The 27,599-nt window shown below is 43.4% G+C and overlaps 2 protein-coding genes across 2 annotated transcripts in view; one reads left to right on the top strand and one right to left on the bottom strand.

The window, feature by feature from the left end:
- ccdc57 (coiled-coil domain containing 57) overlaps positions 1 to 27,599 on the top strand; it is a gene marked incomplete at its 5' end in the record, with an annotated part of 39,054 nt that overhangs the window by 9,321 nt on the left and 2,134 nt on the right. Inside the window, 13 exons of the mRNA XM_083787438.1 lie at positions 164 to 364; positions 1,953 to 2,111; positions 2,304 to 2,466; positions 3,750 to 3,842; positions 13,826 to 14,078; positions 14,713 to 14,913; positions 15,079 to 15,179; positions 15,377 to 15,577; positions 16,078 to 16,134; positions 16,867 to 17,107; positions 20,901 to 21,004; positions 22,928 to 23,056; positions 23,600 to 23,792. Coding sequence (XP_083643564.1) covers positions 164 to 364; positions 1,953 to 2,111; positions 2,304 to 2,466; positions 3,750 to 3,842; positions 13,826 to 14,078; positions 14,713 to 14,913; positions 15,079 to 15,179; positions 15,377 to 15,577; positions 16,078 to 16,134; positions 16,867 to 17,107; positions 20,901 to 21,004; positions 22,928 to 23,056; positions 23,600 to 23,792 — 2,096 coding nt within the window. The remainder of the gene's footprint in view (positions 1 to 163; positions 365 to 1,952; positions 2,112 to 2,303; positions 2,467 to 3,749; positions 3,843 to 13,825; positions 14,079 to 14,712; positions 14,914 to 15,078; positions 15,180 to 15,376; positions 15,578 to 16,077; positions 16,135 to 16,866; positions 17,108 to 20,900; positions 21,005 to 22,927; positions 23,057 to 23,599; positions 23,793 to 27,599) is intronic.
- Positions 17,727 to 19,454, bottom strand: LOC310874051 (eukaryotic translation initiation factor 2A-like; the record flags this gene model as incomplete). Its single annotated transcript, XM_083786719.1, has 1 exon — positions 17,727 to 19,454. One exon carries the CDS (start codon positions 19,452 to 19,454, stop codon positions 17,727 to 17,729), a length of 1,728 nt encoding a protein of 575 aa, XP_083642845.1.

The raw sequence follows: 27,599 nt of genomic DNA, 5'->3' as shown, positions 1-27,599 counted from the left end.
GTCTGTCTGTCTGTCTGTCTGTCTGTCTGTCTGTCTGTCTGTCTGTCTGTCTGTCTGTCTGTCTGTCTGTCTGTCTGTCTGTCTGTCTGTCTGTCTGTCTGTCTGTCTGTCTGTCTGTCTGTCTGTCTGACTGTCTGTCTGTCTGTCTGTCTGTCTGTCTCAGACATGAGGAACTGGACCGCGCTCTGAGGCAACGTGATGGGCAGCTGGACGGCCTGCGCCGGGCGCACACGGCGCATCTGCAGAAGGCGGAGGAGCACATCGCTAAACTGCAGGACGATCTGGAGACCGCGGCTACGCAGACGGGCAGGGCACAGGAGGAGCACCGCCAGGGCCTGGCACAGAGGGACGAGAGGATAGAGAGGTGGGGTTGGTTTGTGTGTGTGTGTGTGTGTGTGATGCATTGGTGCATGTGTGGGAAGACTGGCAGCTGGAATTATGTAATCTTGTTCTTTGGGAGTCTGCTTGTGTAAGAGTGTGTGTGTGTGTGTGTGTGTGTGTGTGTGTGTGTGTGTGTGTCTACTTTTACTTGTTATTGGCTGCTTGCCTTGTTCTGCAGTCCTCTGCGAGCAGGCGTGGTAGTAACAGTAAGATTGAAACGCGTCTTTGATACAGTAGGGTGAGGTTCAGCGAAGTGCATGCAAGGAGATAAGACCAGAAAGAAAGTCTCGACGCTTAAAAGCTTTGCTTTTGTCCAGCGGATTCCCCGGCCGTGCACGGCTCTCGTGACCACTGTCCAGTAGGCTGAAGATGCATCTTATGTTACCCAGTGTTTGGTGCAAAGAGGGCACAGGCAGATGAACAGAGGGACCACTGTTTTGAGATGAGGTAGCAGCATCCATCGTTTCTCTGCCTCTAGTGGCTGCTACAGTAGCTCCGCCCCACCGTCATTGGCTTTTGAGAGGTGACAGGCCCAGCGGGCATGGAATGGCCCGACCCAGAAATGAAGAACAAAGATCAGAGACTTCAAACGCATGCACACGTCGCACGCACATGCACACCATGCCATCAACCCAATACAGTTGTGTTCACTCATACTGCATGTGTGCACACAGACAGTAGCCAATGACTAGACGACATTGTCTGTTGTAATTGTTCTTTGATGCATTTACAGTAGGCAACAAAGTCCCACGCACACCTGACAGGCTCTGAGACGGGTGCGTAGGCAGGACTCAATGTATTCAGAAGAAATGTGCACAAAGACCTGCACGCCGTCTGCACTTGCAATACTAAATAAAGTGTCCGTATTGCAAGTGCCGACGGTGTGCGGGTCTTTGTGCACTTGTGCATATTTGTTCTGAATGCATTTACAGTAAAACATCAGCTATCTGAGACTCTGTTAACTAATGGGCACAGTAAAATAAATTACAACTGTGTGTGTGTGTGTGTGTGTGTGTGTGTGTGTGTGTGTGTGTGTGTGTGTGTGTGTGCGTGCGTGCGTGTGCATGTGCATGTGCAGGCCACTTCATTATTGAAGTGGCCTGCACCTTTGATTCTAGCTTATGATTAATGACCAAAGTCATTAAGTACCAGCCGCTCCTCCAGACTATCATAGAGCTAGGCTATAGGTGCAGTCTACTTGTGTTAATATCTTCGGCAGCCTAGGACACGTACACAGTTTGGTTGTAAGAGGCTTCCAACAACTTGGGATGCCAAAAAAGCAGCTAAACGGCTTGCGGAATTCTGTGCAATCTCTTCCACTATCGGTAGCCGCTATTTGTCTGGGATTTGCTGATTGCACTCTGTACAGCACCTTGTAAATATTTGTGTCCTTGTATTGTATCTCTTATGTGGACATAAATACATGATTAAAGTGTGTGTGTGTGTGTGTGTGTGTGTGTGTGTGTGTGTGTGTGTGTGTGTGTGTGTGTGTGTGTGTGCGTGTGCGTGTGCGTGCGCGCGTGCGTGTATGTGCGCGTGCCTGTGTGTGTGCCTGTGTGTGTGCGCGCAAGGCTTCACAAAGAGGTGGAGACAACACGCCGCAGTTGGGACAAATATATCCATCAAGTGTCCAAGGAGACTGTTGTCAAGGATACAGAGCTGCTGGCCCTGCAGGAGAGAGACACCAAACTCAGGACAGAACTGGAGAGGAGCAGAGAGGATGTGGAGAGGTGAGGGGAGGGGAGGGGAGACTAGAGGAGTGAAGGGGAGGATCAGAAGGAAATTGTGGCAAAACTAAAAAATACATTATTTCTCTTTGTACCATCACAAGATCCTGTGAATGGTGGACCGAAGCAAATGGTGCTATTTGAACACTGCGCACAGTATTATGACATGATTGTCATTGTGTTTGGGATGTCCAGATACAAGCAGCAGCTGAGTGCAGGTGTGGAGAGAGAGAAGGCTCTGGACCAGAGGCGTGTCCAGGTGGAACTGGAGTGGCAGAGACGCTGCGAGGACGCCAAGGCTGAACATTACCTGGCCAGTGAACAGTTGATACAGGGCCTCGCCCAGGCCAGGGACCAGGTGAGCCTCTCACAGGTGCAGCTTCTCTGCAGAAACAGTGTAACGTTGTGAACTCTTCTCTCTAGTCTACTACGCCATGTCTTACACCCAGCGAAAAAGGCACAAAGCGCAGTGAGCTGTGTTTGTCAGGTCAATTATTGTTGATGAATCTTATTAAGAGTGAGTAAAGTCAGAAGGCGATTGTACCGTAGCCCAGTGGTTAGAAACCTTTTTGAAATGAAGCATGTTTCAAGGTCCGTATAAGGTCAATAAAGGGTTTAACACAACAGCGGGTGTGATTTTTTACATCAAATATAAAAATATTTCCAGCAGATTGTCCATAAAAATAACCTTTTTCCTTCTTTTGAAATATTTTCTTTCACACCAGGACATTGTAATTAATGATCATTAGGCAATAACCCACAGGTATCTCCCAGACTCTCTCCCCAGTCAGAGTTCAGAGGTTGAATGGATGTAGAATTATGTGCAGGATTTTGGACTTAATTTTATTGATTACATTTAAACCGAACATCTTCTCTCTCTTACTCATGCCAGTGTGCCAGTGATTATTACCCTTCCCTGTGCCAATGTTGGCACCCGTGCCCAAGGTTGCCTACCCCTGCCGTAGATCATCTCTGACCTGGTGTACTGTACAGCACAGTATTTGCCTGCTATTTAAAGAGCAGGGAAATACTGTGCTAGACGCATTGCAAACCTGCCTATGTAGGTCAATATAGATTGACCTACATAGGCAGGTTGCAACGCGTGCAGTGCTTGCAATCAAAATCCACCCGAATTCAACACACACACACGCGCACGCACGCACGCGCGCACGGCGCAACAACACTGCAGAGCTCAACACCCTGATGCTAGACAGGAGGGTGTGGAGGGTGATTCAGGATTCCCGAGTTGGTGTTGGCTAGACTGCACTCTCGCATCGCAACATCTCTAGTCTGGGGATGTCTCGCCTGTGCATTGTCGCTTTCCAAGTGTGAGCTGCAAGCTTCTCTATCAAACCGGTGAATAGGAACAGATTGGACTCCTGACGTATCAGGACCATGTACTTCCTTTCACATTGACCTAATATCAAATCACTCAAAGAAATAATTGTGTCACGCCCGATGTGAATGCATTCTCAACCACCGGGAATTGTAAAGGTGTTTTTAATGAGCTGAAAAATACAGGTTTTTAGAAGAACAAAATGGCACTCCAACTGTACATTTCAGTAGTTGACCACATGAAGTTTCAATATATACCAAGTCTTCACTTACTTCACATACTGCATGTCTCTCTCTGTCCGTCAGGCTCAGGCAGAGCTGAAGGAGCGAGACAGGGAGATGCGGGACCTGGCGGTCTTACTGCGCTGCGTCACCACAGAGAGAGACCAGGCGCTACAGGTGAGAACACACGGGGTCAAGCAGTGGGGTCAGAGAGTGACAACTGACAAACCACTCTCTCTTTCCATTGCTCCATCTGAAGCAGTGTTGCCATGTCTGCTTAATGCTTATTATAAGACACTTTGGGGTTGTTATTCTGCATAGTCGCGGTTTGTTTCTCGAAGTGTAGTTACTAGTTGCTTCTTTGGGCTTGTTTGCTAATGTTGTTTAACCCATTCTGACCTGAGATCAGATTCATACGAGGTTTCCACTGGACACACGCTGGTCTGACGAACCCATTCTGACCTGAGATCAGATTCTAAAAAAATGTCAAGTCGTTCTTAGATTTTTCAAAAAATAGCAGACCTACAAGCTCGTATCGCGCCACTCGGTGGCGCGATATGAGCTTGTAGATCTGCTATTTTTAAATAGCTAAAACATAACATGATGCCAACACCAAAATGGGTGCCCGGTCAGAATGGGTTAAACATTTTGATGTCAAGTGCCAGGGACCCCCATACCAGGTCGCTGTTTAAAATATTATTTTTTTTTCCTTTTTTTGTCAAGATTTTCTTTAACAAAATGGCAGATCTACAAGCTCACAACATGTTGCATCGTGTTGTGAGCTTGTAGATCGGCTATTTTCCAATTATATAGGTTTAAGACCAGCTCAGTGGCCTTGTGGTAGAAATGGGACCCAATGTCAGATCAGCTACAAATGATTCCCGAGCACGGCACAGATGCGGCTCACCACTAGATGGGTCAAATGCGGAGAATACATTTCGCATACAGCAATGTATGTTACAAATAGTAGGACTTTAACCTTTAACTTTTAAGTGCTTGTGTGGCCTTGTGCCTTTTGGGCTTGTTTTAATAGCTTGTTGCTGAGGTCTCTCGTAAAATCTGGCAACAGTGCTCTGAAGTAGTCACATACAAATCACCACTGAGTTGTTAGACGCGGGAGCGTGGAGATCTTCAGTTTGTCTTTCTTACACGATCTGAAGACACACGTGTTAACCTTTCAAACCCCGGTGGTGGCTAGCGTTACACAGATATTCCACAGCCAGCAGGATGCCAAGTTCAGCCCACGGCCAGAGAGGACGAGGGGCGACTACTCTGGCATGCCTGACCGATACCGAATACTCTGTAATTAGTCATTAATGTTCAACATTTAAAGGGTCTTAAAATAGACTGCTAAGAGAGACCGGGGACCACCTATTGACATGACATGACATTGACAGAGTGTGCCCCTATTGCCCGAGTTATACTTAGTTAGTTACGTGGACTGAAAAGAGAAAATGTACAAGCTCACAACGCGTCACAGTGCAACGGGTTGTGAGCTTATATATCTGCTCATTTTAGTGATTGACACTGGCCTTCACTGGGAACAAATCAGGTATATCACTTTCACACAAGTACTGTATAGTATGTGCACATGTTCATTGTACATACTACATACTGTATAGAGCACCCTCTGCCCATTTCAGCAATGTGCCCTTTTGGAGAAAAAAAAGAGAAATAATTGTATTTGTACAGTGAACAGTATGTGGACCATGGTGACATTGATCAATTCTTGATAAAAAAGCTTCTAATATATTATTTAGGCCCCAACATCTATTAATCTCTTAAAGGACCACTTCACCACTTTTCAAGGTATCTTCATATAATAGGTCCTCATTAATAAATCATGAAAAAATGGCACGATTGTTTTCAACTCAGTCTGTGTCTCATAGGAGGGCTGTGGGCAGTTTAGAAACCGTCTTCCAGTGACATCATCATTAGGCAGATTTTTTAAACAAGATTTTTTTACAAAAATAGATTTTAGATTTTCATTATCGTGAGAACGATGGCTTCCACTTTCGCATTGCAACTTTTCAGGACTAGAAATCCTGCAGTTTCTATTAGCTTGTATTCCCCATCGATGATGTCACTGGAAGACGGTTTCTGAACTGCCCACAGCCCTCCTATGAGACACAGACGAGGAGAAATAAATTGTGCCATTTTTTTCATGATTATTAGTGAGGACCTATTATATGAAGATAGGTTGAAAAGTGGTGAAGTGGTCCTTTAAGGCTATTAAGGCAACCGGCCGGTTCCACGCGCTGCACAAGGTGCCCTTTTTTCACTTGAGCAGTATGAAGCAGTATATCTTTCCCTAGAAAGGGACCATAACTCACCATAGCCTACTACAGGAGGAAGCTACAGTATGTGAATTGAAGTTCATAACCCTGATATAATATTACACCCATCAAGTCCTGGCGACTCCCTCTGTGCTTCCTGTTTTGCAATCTCTAATCCGCTAACACCGGATCTGATGTAATTATCGAGCCTGTGACGTCGATGCTGAAATTCTCATGAAGCTTCTGTCACTGGCAGTTAGGTTTTAGCGTGTTTTGGTGCTTGTGTGAGAACACTGCCATTTGACCTCTCTGTACCAACAACTTGACTATGATCTGTTTTGAGCTCAGAGTAGAAGCCATGTGATATTTTATTCAATTTCATACAAGAGAATCTGTAAATGTAATTTCCTAAACAGCTGCGAGTTGATGTTCTTGGCCCCTCTGTCTTAGACACAAATAATGCTACTTTTTGATCTGTACAAGTGTTTCATTCAATCTCTTAATACACACACATACAGTATATTGTCTAGAGAGTACAATTCATACCTCTCACAATTCCTATCACATGAAGTGTTGTATTTCCTATGTCAGTTGATACCCTCGCATGTCTCCCAGAGAGTATTTGTTCCCATCCTGGTGCTGTTTTAGGAGTTGGCCTTTTCTTGAGCGTCCACAGTGGTATGATGGCCTTTCAGCTTGGCTTGGTGTCTGACCATCATGTTCCCCTCTATGACGTATGTGGCACCCACAGGGAAAGACCTGCTTAAGATAAATGAGCTGGCAAATATCCAAATGTAAAGCAAATAAAACAACTATTCATTGTCCATACTAGTAAAGTGATAGTAATACGTTTAAAACACTGCTTAACCAACCCTGGCATACCAATGTTCGGGTCATACTTTCAACACTTTGCGATTATGCACTGTGAGCTTGTAGATATGATATAGTTTTTTTGTGGTTAAGTCAAAGTGGTTAATTTGATGTCTGTTTAAAATGTTTTAAGAAGTAAAAATACAAACAAACAAACAAACAGCATTCAACACACTAACATGTCAAATCAATCATATCATCTTGTACAACTAGATGACCTCCTCACTCAGTGGACTTTTCTATTCATAGTGTATATTGCAGTGCAATATACACTATAAATCTCTGGGCTGCCTTCTTGTCTGGGATGCATACTGTATACCAGACACCACACTGTAGGATACAGTGTACCGGACACCACACATGCACAGCTGTGAAGTAACTGTTGTGAACGGAGAACGCACACTCATAAGTTATAGCACTTCAGAGTCTGTTCTACTTGGAACCTTGAAAGGTCTAGAAATGTGTTTTACAGACTATGCCACCTCGCCTTCAGTCCAAAATCATCGTTGGTACAGGAGTGGGAGGTGCTTTTGAGCAGTAAGATCAGTTTGGTTTTAAACAGGTTAACACCACCTGTTTCACAAAGGCTAAGAAAGAGTGAGCATGTAGTGACAGGGTTTTATGTAGTGACCTCTCAAGACAGAATGCATTGAGAAATCATATTTCATATTTTCATAAAGGTAGAATCATAGGACTCTGGTAATTTAAAAAAAAGGTGATTTTGTGTTATTCATGTCATCCCATCTCTTTGCCTGTCTCCTGTCTCTCTCTCTCCACTGCTTCCAGTAAAAGCAGGAATCCCTTAAATATATTTGATTGTGTCATAGTTTGTGTGTCAAGAGTTTGACCAAGCTGACATCACAGTATGCGTGTCTGTCCATTAATGTCTGAAACGGAACACCTTAGGCTAGCGTCTGGCACAAGGCCAAGCAATACATCAGCCCTTTACAACCACGTGTGACCTGCCAAGGTCACTGAATGAATGTCATGTTGATTCTGAGGGAGTCTTGCATGATTAACCAGTATATTAAGCCAACCAGTATTAGAACATGTATATATATTTTGCAGGGCTGTCTCATAGTCAATTAATCAATTCATTAGTCTTTGTCATCCACAGTTGTGTTAGTTTAGTCATCATGATTTAATGCTTTTGTTCAGGCAGGCGTGCACATCTCTTGTAAACGGTATTAGGCATATTATGTTGTTTCATGAAGGTTTCTGGCAATGGTTCAGGCTACCCTACTGGGATGATAGAGATGATACATTCTTTGGTGGAAAAGATTAAAGTTCAATGTCAGAATTACATATTTGGTTATATCTCAAGAATGGAGTGGAGCGGAACAACAACTGGTGTGACGCTAAGGTTTTTTATTTTGCTATGGACCATCCCATACTCTATGGAGAGGAGTCTTCCTTGACCTTGGCCGCCACCCATCCTGAAGTACATGGGGGACTTTTTAGATGGCGAAAAAAAAGCGATGGCTAAAAAAAAGTGATGGCGAAAAAAAAGCGATGGCGAAAAAAAAAAGCGATGGCGAAAAAAAGCGATGGCGAAAAAAGGCGAAAAAAAAACGATGGCGAAAAAAAAGCGATGCGAAAAAAAGCGATGGCGAAAAAAGCGATGGCGAAAAAAAAAAGCGATGGCGAAAAAAAGTGATGGCGAAAAATGGCGAAAAAAAAACGATGGCGAAAAAAAAGCGATGCGAAAAAAGCGATGGCGAAAAAAGCGATGGCGAAAAAAAGCGATGGCGAAAAAAAAAGCGATGGCGAAAAAAAGCGATGGCGAAAAAAAAAGCGATGGCGAAAAAAAAGCGATGGCGAAAAAAAAGCGATGGCGAAAAAAAAAGCGATGGCGAAAAAAGCGATGGCGAAAAATGGCGAAAAAACGATGGCGAAAAAAAAGCGATGGCGAAAAAAGCGATGGCGAAAAAAGCGATGGCGAAAAAAAGTGATGGCGAAAAAAAAGCGAGATGATGATGATGGAGATGATGAGATGATGATGAGATGATGATGAGATGAGATGGCGAAAAAAGCGATGGCGAAAAAAAAGCGATGGCGGAAAAAAGCGATGGCGAAAAAAAAACGATGGCGAAAAAAAAGCGATGCGAAAAAAAGCGATGGCGAAAACAGCGATGGCGAAAAAAGCGATGGCGAAAAAAAGCGATGGCGAAAAAAAAGCGATGGCGAAAAAAAAGTGATGGCGAAAAAAAAGCGAGATGATGATGATGATGAGATGATGAGATGATGATGAGATGAGATGGCGAAAAAAGCGATGGCGAAAAAAAGCGATGGCGAAAAAAAACGATGGCGAAAAAAAAGCGATGCGAAAAAAAGCGATGGCGAAAAAAGCGATGGCGAAAAAAGCGATGGCGAAAAAAGCGATGGCGAAAAAAGCGATGGCGAAAAAAAGCGATGGCGAAAAAAAAGCGATGGCGAAAAAAAAGCGATGGCGAAAAAAAAGCGAGATGATGATGGAGATGATGAGATGATGATGAGATGGCGAAAAAAAAAGCGATGCGAAAAAAAGCGATGGCGCAAAAAGCGATGGCGGAAAAAGCGATGGCGGAAAAAGCGATGGCGGAAAAAGCGATGGCGAAAAAAAGCGATGGCGAAAAAAAAGCGAGATGATGATGGAGATGATGAGATGATGATGAGATGGCGAAAAAAAAAGCGATTGCGGAAAATGGCGAAAAAAAAAGCGATGGTGAAAAAAAGCGATGGCGAAAAAAAGCGATGGCGAAAAATGGCGAAAAAAAGCGATGGCGAAAAAAAGCGATGCGAAAAAAAGCGATGGCGAAAAAAGCGATGGCGAAAAAAGCGATGGCGAAAAAAAAGCGATGGCGAAAAAAAAGTGATGGCGAAAAAAAAGCGATGGCGAAAAAAAAGCGATGGCGAAAAAAAGCGATGGCGAAAAATGGCGAAAAAAAACGATGGCGAAAAAAAAGCGATGGCGGAAAAAGCGATGGCGAAAAAAAGTGATGGCGAAAAAAAAGCGAGATGATGATGATGGAGATGATGATGAGATGAGATGGCGAAAAAAGCGATGGCGAAAAAAAGCGATGGCGAAAAAAAAGCGATGGCGAAAAGAAAAACGATGGTGAAAATAAAGCGATGGCGAAAAAAAGCGATGGCGAAAAAAAAGCGATGGCGAAAAAAAAGTGATTGTGAAAAAAAAGCGAGATGATGATGATGATGATGGAGATGATGAGATGATGATGAGATGGCGGAAAAAAAAGCGATTGCGGAAAAATGGCGAAAAAAAAGCCATTTCTAATGTCTAATTAAGTGAAATCAACATCAGAATGTTCAGGTCTCAACCTAACAAACTGAAAAGACTGGTCTCTGCAAGTCTGCATGATTGTATTCAGAACAATTCTTTATGATGGCGAAAAAAAAGCGAGATGATGATGATGATGATGAGATGAGATGGCGAAAAAAAAAGCGATTGCGGAAAATGGCGAAAAAAAAAGCGATGGTGAAAAAAAGCGATGGCGAAAAAAAGCGATGGCGAAAAATGGCGAAAAAAAAGCGATGGCGAAAAAAAGCGATGCGAAAAAAAGCAATGGCGAAAAAAGCGATGGCGAAAAAAAGCGATGGCGAAAAAAAAGCGATGCGAAAAAAGCATCGCTTTTTTTTCGCCATTTTCCGCAATCGCTTTTTTTTTGCGAGATGATGATGATGATGGAGATGATGAGATGATGATGAGATGGCGGGAAAAAAAAGCGATTGCGGAAAATGGCGGAAAAAAAAGCGATGGTGAAAAAAAGCGATGGCGAAAAAAAGCGATGGCGAAAAATGGCGAAAAAAAAGCGATGGCGAAAAAAAGCGATGCGAAAAAAAGCGATGGCGAAAAAAGCGATGGCGAAAAAAAGCGATGGCGAAAAAAAAGCGATGCGAAAAAAGCATCGCTTTTTTTTTCGCCATTTTCCGCAATCGCTTTTTTTTTCGCCATCATAAAGTGATGGCGAAAAAAAAGCGATGGCGAAGAAAAAAAGCGATGGCGAAAAATGGCGAAAAAAAACTGTCGAAAAAAAAGCGATGGCGAAAAAAGCGATGGCGAGAAAAAGCGATGGCGAAAAAAAGCGATGGCGAAAAAAAGCGATGGCGAAAAAAAAGTGATGGCGAAAAAATAGCGAGATGATGATGGAGATGATGAGATGAGATGGCGGAAAAAAAAACGATTGCGGAAAATGGCGAGAAAAAAGCCATTTCTAATGTCTAATTAAGTGAAATCAACATCAGAATGTTCAGGTCTCAACCTAACAAACTGAAAAGACTGGTCTCTGCAAGTCTGCATGATTGTATTCAGAACAATTCTTTACTATATGGAATTTACTTTAGAATTCGGGCATATGTTTAGAATATAATCAAGTTTTTATATATATATTCAAATAAGAAACTGCCTCCAACAGACAAGTATAATGAGTTTAACTCCAGGATATTGGCATGTGCTCTCAATTTCATGCCATGCCATCCTCAAAACTGCTGTTTCAGTCTCCATCTACTGGTCAGGATAGTAAACTGCATCAGCTCTATGGTATGTATAGACCGATTCCGTACCGGTTTCATGGTCGCAGCCTACGTATTTCCTGTAGGCGGACTCGACGTAGCTGCGGGGGTAAAACTCTCACCAGGCGCACCTCTTCCACTACAGTGAACGGCAGAGTGACTGATGTTAGTTTGCCTCAAACTTTACTCCTTTACCTGCTTTTTTACTAACACTAACATTACAAAGATGCCCAGAACATCGAGATGAACCTGTGTAGTTTATGGCTGCTCCAACAGTAGTGGCAACATAACAAATAAAATAAAACGGAATGTCTAATATCCACCGCGATGGCTGAGACCAGAGCCATTGAGTAATGGTTGAGACAAAGCAGTGAAGAATCCTGCAAGATACATAATTTCAGTCTTACCCAATACCCAATCTTTCTGTTTTATGAACACAAGGCTGCTGTATTTTATACCTCATACTAAGCATTTAAAGTATGAGGTATAAAGTACAGCAGCCTTGTGTTAATAAAACAGAAATATTTGGTATTGGGTAAGACTGGCGTTATGTATCTTTCACTGCTTTGTCTCAACCATTGCTCAATGGCTCTGGTCTCCGCCATCGCGGTGGATATTAGACATTCCGTTTTATTTCATTTGTTATGTTGCCACTACTGTTGGAGCAGCCATAAACTACACAGGTTCATCTCGATGTTCTGGTCATCTTTGTAATGTTAGTGTTAGTAAAAAAGCAGGTAAAGGAGTAAAGTTTGAGGCAAATTAACATCAGTCACTCTGCCGTTCACTGTAGTGGAAGAGTGCGCCTGGTGAGGGTTTTACCCCCGCAGCTACGTCGAGTCCGCCTACAGGAAATACGTAGGCTGCGACCATGAGACCCGCTACGGAATCGGTCTATAGACGAATCCACCGAGGGGTGCCCTGGGTGCAGCCATTACTGAGGTGTACCATTAATAAGGGAAAATTAGCAAAATGTGTGGCAAATCTGCAAAAAAGGCTTACCACTAGCTTTCTTCACAAATGTGTTCATAAAATGTGAGCGAGATGATGATGATGATGGAGATGATGAGATGATGATGAGATGATGATGAGATGGCGAAAAAAAAAGCGATGCGAAAAAAAGCGATGCGAAAAAAAGCGATGGCGAAAAAAGCGATGGCGGAAAAAGCGATGGCGAAAAAAAGCGATGGCGAAAAAAAAGTGATGGCGAAAAAAAAGCGAGATGATGATGATGATGATGGAGATGATTAGATGATGATGAGATGATGATGAGATGGCGAAAAAAAAGCGATTGCGGAAAATGGCGAAAAAAAGTGATGGCGAAAAAAAAGCGAGATGATGATGGAGATGATGAGTTGATGATGAGATGATGATGAGATGGCTGAAAAAAAAAAGCGATTGCGGAAAATGGCGAAAAAAAAGCGATGGCGAAAAATGGCGAAAAAAAAGCGATGGCGAAAAAAAGCGATGGCGAAAAAAAAAGCGATGGCGAAAAAAAAAGCGATGGCGGAAAAAAAGCGATGCGAAAAAAGCGATGGCGAAAAAAGCGATGGCGAAAAAAAGCGATGGCGAAAAAAAAGCGATGGTGAAAAAAAAGTGATAGCGAAAAAAAAGCGATGGCGAAGAAAAAAAGCGATGGCGAAAAATGGCGAAAAAAAACGATGGCGAAAAAGCGATGGCGAGAAAAAGCGATGGCGAAAAAAAGCGATGGCGAAAAAAAAGCGATGGCGAAAAATAAGTGAGATTTTTATAGACGAATCCACCGAGGGGTGCCCTGGGTGCAGCCATTACTGAGGTGTACCATTAATAAGGGAAAATTAGCAAAATGTGTGGCAAATCTGCAAAAAAGGCTTACCACTAGCTTTCTTCACAAATGTGTTCATAAAATGTGTCTGCTATCACCTATTTGTTTGTTCCAATTTGTTTCCCTTGGAAAGGGTTTAGGGTACCATTAATAACCTATGTAAGGCAAAATTCTCACATTTTCATTATGCTTTAAGTAGCATGTAATCATGTGTCAAACTAGGGTTTTCATGATTCTGAATCCATTGCAAGCATTAGTTTGCATGAACATTTGGGCAAGTGGCTATGGCCAAATTTAGCCCAAGGAGTGTTTTTCATGCAAAACTAATGCTTCAGAATCATGGAAACCCCCTAGTTTGACACATCACATACAGTATACTTAAAGCATAATGACATTTTGAGAATTCTGCCTTATATGTTGTTAATGGTACCCCAACTTTCAGCTGCTGTCACAAAGTTTCCCACGGGAAACCAATTGGAACAAATTGATAGGTGATAGTAGACACCTGAACACATTTTGTGAAGAAAGCTAGTGGTAAGCATTTATTTTGCAGATTTGCCACACTTATTCTAATTTTCCCTTATTCCATTAAGCGCAGCTTTACACCACAGGACTGATTAGCTACACCTGGCCTACAGGGCACTGCTCCATGGATTTGTCTACACATTCCTACCTCTTGTCTGTTCCCAATGCACCTGCAGGGTTCCAGACTAAGTCCAGGGGATCTGGCGTCTGAGGAGATCAGTCGGCTGCAGCAGCAGAATGCCGGTCTGAGAGCTGTGGTGGCGCACATGAGAAAAGACATGGAGAGTCTTAGCCAGACCCAACCCCAGGCGCCTCCTCCGCGGCATCCTCCCCTGCCCCCAGGTGCTTCTGGTCTCACCACCACTGGACCTTCAAGCCAGACCCCTGTCCAGCCTGCTGACAACTACTCTGGAAGCAGAGTGCCAACAGGTGTGTGAATACCTACTTCTTTCCTTTTTATTTTGTTTTACAAACGTGATTCCTCTATCCTTCAAGTACTTCCGTGTATGTGAGTTTGTATTGATTGAATGAGATTTATTGACAGAAATTCCTATAAATGACAATGTATTTGTACATTGTCATTTATAAGCAATGGCTTGCCTGCCATTGCTTAATATACCAATCGTCGGCTGCACACATTTCTGTATTCAGGTTGTTTGCCCATGATGCTGTAGAGAGGTCGACCATAGTTTGCTGGTTCGATTCCCAGCACTGTCACTGTGTATTCCAGCTGTAAAATTGGTTACTGCAAGGTACTATGTACATGTACCGTATGTCCCTTGCGCAAGGCACTGCACCCCATAATGGGCTCCAGGGCCACTGCAGTGCAACTGACCCTCTGACCTCTCTGATGTAATACATACAGTAGGTGTAGGACTGTATGGACACTGTATGTGTGCGTGCATGTGCATGTATGTGTTGTAGGAGCGATGGGCAAGAGTATTTCAATTACCATGTGTTGGTTGACTCTTAACTATGAAGTGAGTGAGTCATTCTTCTACAAATGTCAGTATTGTCTCGCTCAGTACACCTCTGCATTGTATAATGCTATCTATTTCTACAGGTACATTAGAATACACCCAGGCTCTGGAGCAAGAGGTCTCCGAGCTGAAGGCTCGATGCAGGCACCTGGAGGAGAAGCTAGAGGGCGCCACAGGACCCCTGCACCCCACAGTTACAGCCGAGCCTGCAGTGGCACTGGCCCCGGTGTCTCCAGACAATGCATATATGCAGAACCACATCCGCTCACTCAATGAGACAATTGGTACGTCTAATTGTTGTATTGCATTTATGACACTAATGACAAATGAAGAATTCTAGTAATTACCTAGCTCACTGCCTAGGTGCAAGCAATAAGTTGAACCTAAAACAAAACATTGTGACGACAATAGCTTGATCTTAAGTTGTCCTTTTGTGTGCAACTGATCAGGCGGATTGCGTATGGAGAAAGTGGCCAACGCTGCTGCTCTGAAGAAGCAGGCGGTTAGAGTAGCCCACTTGGAGTCTTCTCTCTCTCAACTCACACAACAGGTACCAATGTGTACTAGATTGACTAAACTAGTGCACGTTGACAAGCCATAACCTGTGTCGAGCAATGTTAAAGCCTTAGCCATCATTATCCCAACTCACCTCACCTATTTATGTTGTTACTCTAGCATTCTCAATGTGTGCTCCATTTATGACTCCCTCTCTCATATCTCCAATGCATTCCACCTCCGTCTCCTCAGTGTCATGCTAAACAGCTGGAAGCAGAGGAGCTACGTCTGGAGCTGGCCAATCAGAAAAGAATGTGGGCCTCCGGCGAGGCGAGCCTACGCCAGCGGCTTGTCGTAATGGAGATGGAGCTGGAGGAAGTACGCAAAGAGAAGGACGAGTATCACAAAGGAAACATTCTCAACAACTTGGAGACGGTTGCCCTGGGAAACCAGGTAACTTCGAGTTCAGACACATATTTGTCTTACAGCTGCAGTTTCTTTGAATCAGGCCTGGCCTGAAAATCCAGTCCTACGTTGCGCTTCTCAGAGCAATGATCATTGGGTTATTAAGTGTTAACACACTGTGCCCCATGCATGCAATTTAGATTTTGTTTTTGGGAGTGACTATTTACACGGCAGACTCTTGAACAATGGCCCCTGGTGTGACTAATTCTCATGGCAGACACCTGAATAGTATTTGTGCAAAGTTTGGTGCAGAACTGCAGATTGGAGCAACGGTGCGCCTCGCAAGTAATTTGTGACCTCCACCGTCGGTCAGTTTTAATATTATCGGTACGATGTTTGCTAGGATCAGGGGCCAATTATTAACAATTCTATCTTATCAATGATGATTGGCACAATCAAAGCCTCTTATCCAGTCTAGGGATCTTGTATTAAATGTTATGGCGATAACAGAGTGTAATCATCCACACTATTTATCTGTTGAACCACAGGTGTCAGCACTGAAGTTGGACATAGCCAGCAGACGGGAGCCCATTGTTTGTGAGCAGGTATTTTGAAACGTGTTTGTATCTAGTCAACTTCAACTTTGCACCCGACATTTTCTCCCAACATTTTGTAGTTTTCAAGGAAAGAGTTATAAGGGTAAAGAATAGATAGAGAAATAAGGGAAAATAAGCCAGATAACTGGGCACTACTATATCAAATAGGCAATGTCAAATCATTTCTTAAAGCTGCTATAAGCAATAATGCCAAGATTTGAACGACCTTTTTTTGGGTATTCAGACAGTCAGTAATGGGTAAAACACTCCCAAAGAAAATTAGTCTCTGTGACACATCTAGGGGCCACAATCTGCATTCAAAGTGTTCCGAGAAGCGTTGTCATTGGTCGAGAAAAAACCCCGTTGCAATGACTAACCAATCAGGAAGCAGACAGGCAAATCGACCAATGACAAAGCTTCTAGAAAAATCTTGTGGCCCCTAGATGTGTCAAAGAGACTACATTTTTTTCTACCCATTGCTGGCTGTCTGAATACAAAAAAAAGTATAGAAACATTTGCAGCAGATATAAATAGTAGTAGATAGAATCACAGTCTCTTGTGCAGGTAAGACATCACATTTAGCAGTAAATATCAAACATATACATAAGTGTATACATAAGTGTAGGCTGATTTATCATTCACAAAGTCCAGGACTCAGCACCCAAATAGTTCTGAAGTTGGGTTGAACGTGTTCTTTAGTCTACACTACAGCAATCTATGTCTTTCTCTCCATTCCACCAGAGTGATTTGGTACGACAAGTCCAAGAGCAGAACCTTCACCTAAGACAGCAGCTGTTGGCCTCAGCCCTAAAACCTGGTGGCCCCTTGGGGGACGTCCAGGGCGCTAAACTAGGCGCCCCTCTTCTGCAGTCCAAGCTGAAGCAGGCAGCTCGCTGTATCGCACGTCTGACGAGGGACAAGCAGCAGCTGATCGAGATGGGCAATCGTCTCCGTTCGCAACTCAATGCTGCTGGACTACAGGGTAAAATAACCATGTAGCCTGCCTGCCTACAACACCATTTACAATTTAGCCACTGACAAGAGTGGCATGGTCACTAGACACTAGTCAACAGATGACAGTGTTAATAGTCACATAAGTGAAAACAATGTAGTACTTCAAAGAAACTAGGATATAAGGGTAAACATCAAACTTAGCATCTGTCTAAACAAGATTCTTAGCATTTGTGGTCAAGCAGATGCTACTCTAATAATACACTAATAGGTAATTAGGCTTGATGGTGGCCATGGCACATCTTAATTTGTTGAGTTTGAGCGCACAGATAACCGAAAAGACTAATCTGAGCACAGAATATTCTAGAGCCCTGAGGCCTCCCTTCTTGTCAGAATATACAGAAAAGCACAAACACTTCATGGGTTAGGAGTTCTACTTTCTGTGCAGCCCAGCTGGCGACGTGAGCGTCCTTTATTGATCTCGCAGCACAGCAGTTAGAGTAAAGTTACAGAGTAAGGAAAGTACTGTCGGGTAGAGCAATACAAAGGTAAGAAATAACAATAGAAGGACCATCAATAACAGTATACGAAGGCATACACCTATACTATACCTGAAGCGGCATCCTAGTGATGCAGGGGCAGAGAGGAGTCTAGTCTGCTAAATCTAGCTCCTCCAACTCCTTCAGCAGCTGATCCTCCTTCTGCATTTTCTCCACCTGGTTCTTCTGCAGGGTTTTTCCAGACGCCTGCAAGTCCTTCAACTCTTCAATGGCTCTCAGCTTCTTCTTTAAGTTCTTAATCTTCTTGTCCGTCTCCGGGTCACCTGTGGTGGGTGCTGATTGGTTGTTTGTGGCGGCGGGGGCGAGCTTAGAGAGAGGCTCCGGGGCTTCTAGTTTTGTCTCCTGTCTGGCAGCGTTCCTGGCCTCTCGTTTCTTCTGGTTTTTCAGAGCAGCTTTGGAGCGTTGTTTGTCTGCCGTCCCTCCGCCGCGCATGTTCTGAGGGGGCTCCTCCTCATGCAGTTTGGAGCGAACACTGACTGGTTTGTTGCGTAGTGCTGGTGGTCTGTAGGCCTGTGCTGGTGTGGCCTGGGTGCTGCCCAGGTCACTGGGGGCCGCATGGTACTTGACTGGCCGCTCAGGGAACACATCCTCTGGGAAGGACTGCCACAGAACCTGCCACAACTCTGCATCTGCTGGGGTGTCCTGCCGGTGGAGAACAGAGCCGGAGTAGTGCCAGATCTTGTAACCGTTATCAACACGCAACCGCGGAGCACAGGTTGCGGTGACAACGTGCTCGCCGTCTGGACACCAGGAGAAGTAGGTACAGTCCGGAGCCTGGGGCTTAGACACCTGTTTGTATGTCTTGACATCCCAAACCTCCATCTGTCCACTCAGGTTCCCAAAACCAGCTAACACCAAGAGATGACCCTGAGGACTGTAGTAGACCGCGTTTCTGGGTCCAGTACCGAAGTCAAATACAGGTTCACATTTGAGGTTAAAGATTGTGGCCTTTGCAGGCATGGAACCATAAACCACACAGAACTCTGTAGAGTTAGGACTCCACGCCACGTCATATATAGGACCATTCTTAGGTAGTTGGACCACAGCAGTCTCTCCATTAACAGCCAGGTAGTGTAGACCCTGTTCTCCGTAGTACGATGCTCCAGTCTTATCAACATCAGTGCTCGTTGAAACCAACACCGCTGACGCCTTTTTATTCCACAGCATGGACACTCTGTCCCCTTTAAAGAAGCTCTTGTTGGCCAGGACGGCGGCATTAACTCCAAAATGGGGGTACTGATAGAGACGCACGAAGGACGGGGAGCCCTTAACACCTGGAACATACACGGCCACCTTACAGGGCTGTCCTCCTGGTGACATAACAAAGTCTGACACCTTCTGCATGTGGAGCTTGTTGGCGATGGTGTTAAAGTCATTGTCCTCAAAGAAGTGCAGTTCATTGTTAACGCTCCGAACAGCAATCTTCTCATCATCTGACCAACTGGGACACCACGAATCAACCTTCTTCTGATAAAGAGCCTTCAGGTTGCTACCTGTGTGCAGGTCCCACAACTGAAGATTAGGCTCCCCCTGGTATGGTTGCCAGGTAACCAGGACGGTATTGAGTGGGGAGAACTCGAGAAGGGCTGTTTTAGGCAGGTCAAAGGTCGAAACGGCCGACCCGTCTGACACCTTCACCACATTGACCTTGTCTCCATTGCACCATCCAAATAAGGAGCCGTCTTTGCTGAAGGCCACATGTCTGCTCTGTCTGTTGTCCCTCTGGAAGGTGGGACTCTCCTCGCAGAATGGCGGTCCACGGAGCAACGTGGTACCGTCCGAACCACGCACTGCAAGAACGAGGGTGGGAGGCGCCATCTTGGAAGTAACCGCACGCGGGCCGGCGGAACCAAAAGGAGCCGACTCTGTTGTCATGATAAAGCCATGTGAGGCTTCTTCACAGTATGATTGTGATGACTGTAAAATACAAATCACGGTGATATATAAGTAAGCTGTGACATGGGCTCGATGTCATAACTTTCTTATAAACTATGACATATGACATGAAGATGTCACGTGTTTCCGGTTCGAATCTGCTGCCGACCCAATCAAATGAAGCAATGTGAAACTGAACCGGAATAGGAGACGGTTATGCCAACATCTATACACCCGGGAGTTGTGCACAGAGCCTATACAGTAATGTAGCCAGCTGCATCAGCCACATTACCGCACAGAGGTACATTGTTCTGGGTTAGATTCCTGGTTACAACGAATTTCGTTGTATGTCTCATACAGTGACAATAAAGATCTTATCTTATCTTATCTTATCTTATCTTATCTGGTTCAGAAGCTGTGTTCCTTCCTGCCGTAAAGTAGATAAGTGAACCAAAATGTGGTTTTGATGATAATTATAGAATAAAATGTTATCATTCATTACATTGATTATTACAGTCACGCTTCAGTCATACACCGTACACGCTGAGCGATCACATCTAGAGCACACTGACTAGACACAGCATGCTGTGTTTGACAGTATAATCAGGAAGTGCAGCTGTGTTTTGATTGGCCAGGCAGTGTTGACACAGACAGGAAGTGTGGGATCTCCTCTGCATTGTGGTGTGTTGCTGTTTCACACTGCCGTCCTGATCCTGGGTCCCCTCTGGCCCCGGGGATGAGAGAAGAGTTAGCGAGTTCACACACTGAGAGAAGATAAGCACTCCCAACTGTAAACACAAATGCTGTTCATACACCATATCATCATATTATTTAAACAAATACACAATGTACCGTGGCATGCATAGTTGCGTTTAAGCAATAACATTCCAGGGGGAGCATTGCTGTTATGTGGCTGTAGGCCTATGCAGATAGAAGGCCCATTTTAACTGTTCAATTATTTTTTCATCCCCTGACCAAGAGAATAATACAGGGTCTAATAACGGCATAGTTATGGATAGCAAGTTACTGTGCTCACTGCTCAGTTTGTGATCACCATGCAACTCCATATTTGTGCAAATATTTAATGACATGCTTGAGCAAAACCTTTGAGGGGGATACATAATGTACAGACAAAGATGCTCTAGAGACAGCTGATCCCTTTGACGTACCGTAAAAAGAAAATCTAGTAAATGTAGAAACATTGTAGCAAGTGAGCGTGTTAAGCTAATTAAATGTAAACTAGGTGGAGTGACTGAAGTTGCCATGTACTGAAGCTTTCTATGTGTAATGCATTATGCTTTATGCATAATGAACTAACATTGCTCATGCCTCAACAACAAACCTACAAATGTTTCTTCCATCTTCATTACGACTTCTGTTTCCTCTCAGTCACACCAACCAAGTCAACAGAGCCAGAGAGAGACTCCAGAACGGACGACCAGCAGGGTCGTCTCTCTGCTCTGGAACAGCTGCAGTGCCGGCTCACCACACAGGTAACTTTCTACCTATCCCTCTAGTCTGGCAGCCGACAGGCTTGCTCTGTTTAACCCATTCTGACCTGAGATCAGATTCATACGAGGTTTCCGCCGGACACACACTGGTCTGATGAACCCATTCTGACCTGAGATCAGATTCTAAAAATGTCAGTCGTTCTTCGATTAAGAAAATAATAGCAGACCTACAAGCTCGTATCGCGCCACTCGGTGGCACGATATGAGCTTGTAGATCTGCTATTTTTAAATAGCTAAAGCATAACATGATGCCAACACCAAAATGGGTGCCCGTTCAGAATGGGTTAAAGTGGCAAATTTGGTATATAGTCTTTTTTTTATTGGCCTAAAATATTGTCTATGTACATACATTCATGAATCCACTTGCTGACCGGCTGTCAGCATTGAGCAATTTTTTTTATAGGGGTTTATAATGTGACCATACCATAAACATCTATATATAAGGCAAGATTTTCAAATTTCCATTATGCTTTATATAGCATGTGACATGTCAAACTAGGGGGTTTTCATGATTCTGAATCCATTTCAAGCATTAGTTTTGCACAAAAAACACTCCTTGGGCTAAAAACGGCCATAGCCACTTAGCCATAGCCAAATTCCCCATCACATTTGTGTTTTTAGGCCCAAGGAGTGTTTTCTGTGCAAAAGTAATGCTTGGAATGGATTCAGAATCATGAAAACCCCCTAGTTTGACATGTCACATGCTACTTGCATAATGAAATGTTGACATGAAATGTTGAATTTTTTGCCTTATAGGATGTCTGGTATGGTCACATATACACCCCTATAAAAAAAGGTTGCTCAATTCCAACAGCTGGTCAGCAAGTGGATTCATGAATGTATGTATATAGACAATATTTTAGGCCAATAAAAAAGACTATATACCAAATTTCCCACCCCAAAACCCCAGCTGCCGGACTACTCTATAATTACAACATAACACATTATTCTCCCTTGCACTGAGCGCCCACCCAGTGTAGGCGAATGTTGAAGAAATCATCTCTGAAGGGACCACAGAGCAGTGTTACTTTTTTTTTTTTTTTTTTAAGATATTTTTTTGCGGCTTACGCCTTTTTATTGATTTTTTAAGGGACAGATAGTAGGCTGACAGGAAACGGGAGGATGACATGCGGTAAAGGCCGTGTCGGGTCCGGGAGTCGAACCCGCGGCACACCGCGACTGGATCACCAGTCCGGTGACCAGACCGTTACGCTACGGCCTGGGCCTGCAGTGTTACTTTTGACAGCAAATTCTGGTTTAGTCTTAAGGACCTTGCAGACTGATGTTATTTTCAGAAACAATGCCAAAATACTGCAAAACATTGCAGAAAAATCAGTCTGCAAGGACCTTTCACACCATTTCGTTTTAGCCCTATTTTAGTCATCAGAAATTGTTTAGTCTTAGTCTAGTCCTAGTCGGTTTTTTCTTCGTTTTTTAGTCTTTTGAATAACCCACCATTACATTTTAGTCATCTGAAAGTCTTATGTTGCGTTCACACGAGGCATATGCAAAGATGTGAAGATCACAGCATATTTGTCGCTTTGTATATCTCTCACATGGTCGTTGACATCATCAAGTGTGCGTGTGTCGGAGGTGCGGCGGCCGGCGGAGGAGATTGAGAAAAAACAATCCAGCATGGATTGTCCAACTGCGAGCCCCTTTGGACCTAGGCATTGTTTATATGCATTGGAAACAATGAAAGATTTGCTTCATAGCTTCACAACGCTGGCTTAAATTGACAATGAATGGTAGACTGTATCATTGCATCTGCCCGTGTGAACGCACCATTAGTCTAAATCAACTAAATGAACACTGCCACAGAGTGACAATTGTAATGTTGTGCATTTCTCTGTGTGATCAGCAGAGGGGGGCAGCTGGTTAGCCTAATGTTTGATCTGCCTCTAGGAGCTGCAGTACGCTCAGAGAGAGCAGAGGCCTGGGCCGCTCCTCTCCGCGGCTGACAGCGGAGGCCGGGGGGAAAACGGGGCCGCCAACCCTTGGGCCCAGGGGCACCAAGACACAGCCCGGCATGAGGTAACATCGCCATTCTAAATAATTGATTACCTGAAAGCACTAAAGCTAAGCCAGTTCACTCATCATAAAGAGACCAGACAATACAATACAGCAATAGATTCTGTAACACTTGTCAATAGCTCTGTGCTACAAAGTTACAAAGTTACTCATATATAACATGAGACATTCCATTCTCACACACAAAGACACAATGTAGCCACTCGAGTCACACACTGGATAATACAATACGCCCATTCAAATTCTGTTGGATTGTCCATAGAGATTGTCAATAGACATAAATAGGCATGTGTGCATGTGTGAAAATTAATAAATGTATATGCATACACATAGTTTGGAATCCACAGTATTATATTCTTGCATTCTAATTATAGTCTAAAATCAACATTGGATTTGCCAGTAATTATATCAAACGGAACTGTGGATGTAACAAGTTTCGAGATAATTAAGTAGTCGGACTCGTTACGTAAAAGTGTAATTGGCGAAGTTGATCGAAAGGAGTCACTCAACCTCGCATCGCCCTTTTGTCCTCTTCCACTTCTTCAGCATTCCAGAAGCAAAGAGAACACTCCTCCCCTGCTCGGCCAATCGCAGGTCTCCCCTCATCTGGATGTGGGGTCACATGATCTATCCTCTAGCCTGTCTGGTCCTCTGCTGTCATCTGTAGCCACGGAGGGGTCACTGAGGGAGGTGTGGCAGATGCTGGACCGAGGCCTGAGTCCCTCGTTTCTCACTGAAGGTTACTCACATCTCTCTTAACTGGCTTTTTTACTACACCTACAACTCTTCTGAAAAGTTTGGTTCCATTTTTACACTTTCCTGAGTTAGAAATTGATACATTTACAGGATTGTACTATTGTGTATACCAACTACATGCCTGTGAACCCACAGACATTTACTTCCAAATTTCATCACCTTGGCATGGTAGGCAGAATTTTAGAAAGAGTTCATTGAGAGGCTGTACAATGATGTAATATTTAGCTAAAATTGCCAATTACTGTAATTCAAAGTTCAAACACTTGGTATTTGGTCAGCTCTTGTACCTTGCCCTCATGTCCTCATCAACGTTTAATATAACATTACACAACCCATCTCCTCATCCATCATGCTTACAGAGGAATTATAAAATCAATTTCAATTCAATTCAAAGGGCTTTATTGGCATGAAAAAACATACGTTTACATTGCCAAAGCATGAAGAACAATACAACAATACAGCAATACAATCAAAACGAAAATGATGTACATTTGAAGGTCAGAATCTTCAATAGATCAAATTCTATGTACCAAGGTCACTCGGTGCAGGTATAGTGCAGGAATATACACAATAATTAGTCTTTAGGGTGGTTGTGTTCCATTTGATATCTTTCTCCTATCACAGCAACTCACAAATCTTGCTGCTGTGTTTGCACATTGTTGTACTTCGCCCAGCAGATATGGGAGTTTTTTGTCATTGGTAACCCATGTTTTCAAAATCTCTGTGTGTGGTTGTAATCTGTGGGAAGTATGTGTCTCTGATGTCTTGGTACAATGGACAGATGGTTAGGAAGTGTAGCTCGGTTTCCACATTTTGTGTGCAGTGGGTGCATAGTCTGTCTTCTCTCGGGATACAGGTCTGCCTATGACGGCCTTTCTCGATCGCGAGACTGTGCTCACTGAGTCTGTACCTAGTTAAGATTTTTCTTTGTTTTGGGTCGGTCACGGTGCTCAGGTATTCTGCCACTGTGTATTCTCTGTTTAGGGCCAGATAGCATTCTAGTTTACTCTGCTTTTGTGTTGCTTCTTTCCAATGTGTCAGATAGTTTTCCTTTTGCTGTTTTATAATTTGGTTTAGTCCAATGGGTTTTCTATCTCGTGGCTCTGTTTGTGTTTGTGCCCGGAGTTCCAGGGCCAGATGGCTGAGGGGGCATCTCTCTAGAGTTTCACTGTGTGTGAGTGCCTTGTTATGGAGTGCATCTAGGTCACTTTCTTTTAGGTGGTTGTAGAACTTAAGTGCTCTCTTTTTTATTTTGATTATGACTGGGTATCGTCCTAATTCTGCCCTGCATGCATTATTTGGTGTTTTTCGCTGGGTACGGAGAATGGATTTGCAGAGTTCTGTGTGTAGGGTCTCGGTTTTGTGTTTATCCCATTTTTCAAGGTCATGGTTTGCTAATGGTCCCCAGATCTCGAAACCATAGACGGAAATTGGTTCTATCACAGAGTCCAGTATTTTAAGCCAGGTTTTAATTGGGATGTCTATTTTGATGTTTCTTTTGATGGCATAGAATGCCCTTCTTGCCTTGTCTCTCAGGTCCTTTACAGCTTGGTTGTAGTTACCTGTGCTGCTGATTTTTTTTTTTTTTTCTATTTTAACTGCACATTTGTTGTTAGTGTACATTGATTTTATGATGTCATAGGTTTTCCCCCCAATGCCACTTTCCAACAGTTTGTACATCAGGCCCTCATGCCAAATTGAATCGAATGCTTTTTTGAAGTCGACAAAGCAGGAGAATAATTTGCTTTTGTTTTGGTTTATTTGGTTGTCAATTAGGGTGTTGAGAGTGTAAATGTGGTCTGTTGTGCGATATTTTGGTAGAAAGCCAATTTGTGATTTCCTCAGGACATTGCTTTCTGTGAGGAAATTTTGAATTCTGTGGTTGAGGATCATGCAGAGGATCTTTCCGAGGTTGCTGTTTACACAAATCCCGCGGTAGTTATTTGGGTCATATTTGTCTCCACTTTTGTGGAGTGGCGTTATCAGCCCTTGATTCCATGTGCTGGGGAAATCACAGTGGTCATTACATAGCCTACCATTTGAGCAAAAACTATTCTTTAACAATATTGATTAATAACCTGAGTTGCAATTTGAAGTCGTATAATCAGGTTTATCATACATGTGCAGTCCCAAGCTGCAGAATTCAGTTAGTCAGCATTTGCTTGTTGTTTTTTAAAGGAGAAACGTCTGCTGTAGTTGTGAATCCTATCGTTTTATTTTGAGGAAGACACAACACATCCCGATGTGTTTTTTTTGTCAACACCTCACGCTGGAACATCACTCCAGCTCCAGCATGAGCTCTAATGCAATGCATTTGGAAGTGGTATGTCAAATATGTCCTCCTCACAATAGAATGATAGGATTCACGTTAAATACCAGCAACATTCCCCTTTAAAGACAATATGACCAGTGTCTCACTCTGTCACAATAAACACACTCACACCCATATATAATTCGGAACGGTATGATGCATATCCTTGCTATTGGGCAGACATATTATATTCAATTTAATCTATTTTACCCAATTTTATTTATAGTTTATTTGTTATAGTGTTTTGCTTTTTATCATGCCCAAAATATGGATGCCAAGTTTAAAGTGATTTAGTCTGTCTGTGGGGTTTTTACATATTTAACTAATGAAAAGTATTAACCAAAGTTATTATTTAACTAAATAATAACTTACATTTGATCCATGTAACACTTTTCCATGTCCTGAACAGTTTTGGACCTACAAGGTTTCCGGCCACTGGCAGCGATATCCTTTTTGGGAGAGGGTTCGTTGCCCAATGTCTGGCCTTGTTTCTCAACCAGCCTTACCAGCTGCCAGATCACGCTGAAAATTACTGATCAAGGACATATAACCTAATTGAGCAACGACACTAACCTTGCAAAAGGCCTGGGTACACTTTAAACCACTGAACTGAATTGAATGAAATATGTATAATAATAATAATAAGCTATTATATATTCATATGTTAAACCTCCATACTTAATGTAATTGATGGAAAGTGCACAAATGTAAGAGCTTCTTTTTTGTTTTTGCAACATTTAGCATGTGTCTGTGTGTACAGTATGTGCATGACCTGCGTTGATCAGACACATTGACATATGTCACAATATTATTGTGACACGTTTAGTGTTCCACAGACATTGCTCCACAGACAGATAGCACTGCCAGGCATTTCCAAACGATGGAGGACATTGGCACAAGTAGAAGAACACCTCGGTGTTGCATGCTGGATGCAAGACAAATGTGCTGAAGTCTGAAGATGTTATCTAATCTGCATGTTTGAGCAAAGCACAGGCTTTCATGGGCATAAGAGAATGACTAGGATAAAAAGATTGAGTACTTTTCTTCCCCGATTTTTCTGTGCTAGGACCCTGCAGCATTTCTTTATGAGTGAACCTTCTGTTTCGTATAGACAAACTGTAATGGCAACGGAGCTGTGAGAGGAGTTGTAATATTACTGTTACAAAGTAATATTGCGTTTACCCGAGGTATATGCAAAGATCACAGCATATTTGTCGCTTTGTCACTTGTCGTCATCAAGCGTGTGTCTGTAACGCCCGGGATTCGAACTCTCCCGCGTGAATGTCCAATAGCTTAACCACTAGACCAAAGGGATATCCCAATGGACCGGGGATCGAGATATTAGACATCAGGCTGAGGCTCTGAGCCACACTGCTACACGTCCATAGTGAGTAGTGACGTGTGTCGGAGGCGCGGCTGGGGAGATTGAGAGAAAACAACAATCCAGCATGTAGCTTTGTAGGCTTGTAGCTTTCATCC

The sequence above is a fragment of the Protomyctophum parallelum genome, assembly GCF_964188405.1.
Source record: "Protomyctophum parallelum genome assembly, chromosome: 17".
In the NCBI taxonomy this organism is placed as follows: domain Eukaryota; kingdom Metazoa; phylum Chordata; class Actinopteri; order Myctophiformes; family Myctophidae; genus Protomyctophum; species Protomyctophum parallelum.
The sequence above is the reverse complement of the archived record's forward strand: the minus strand, read 5'-3'. Positions and strand labels throughout refer to the sequence as shown.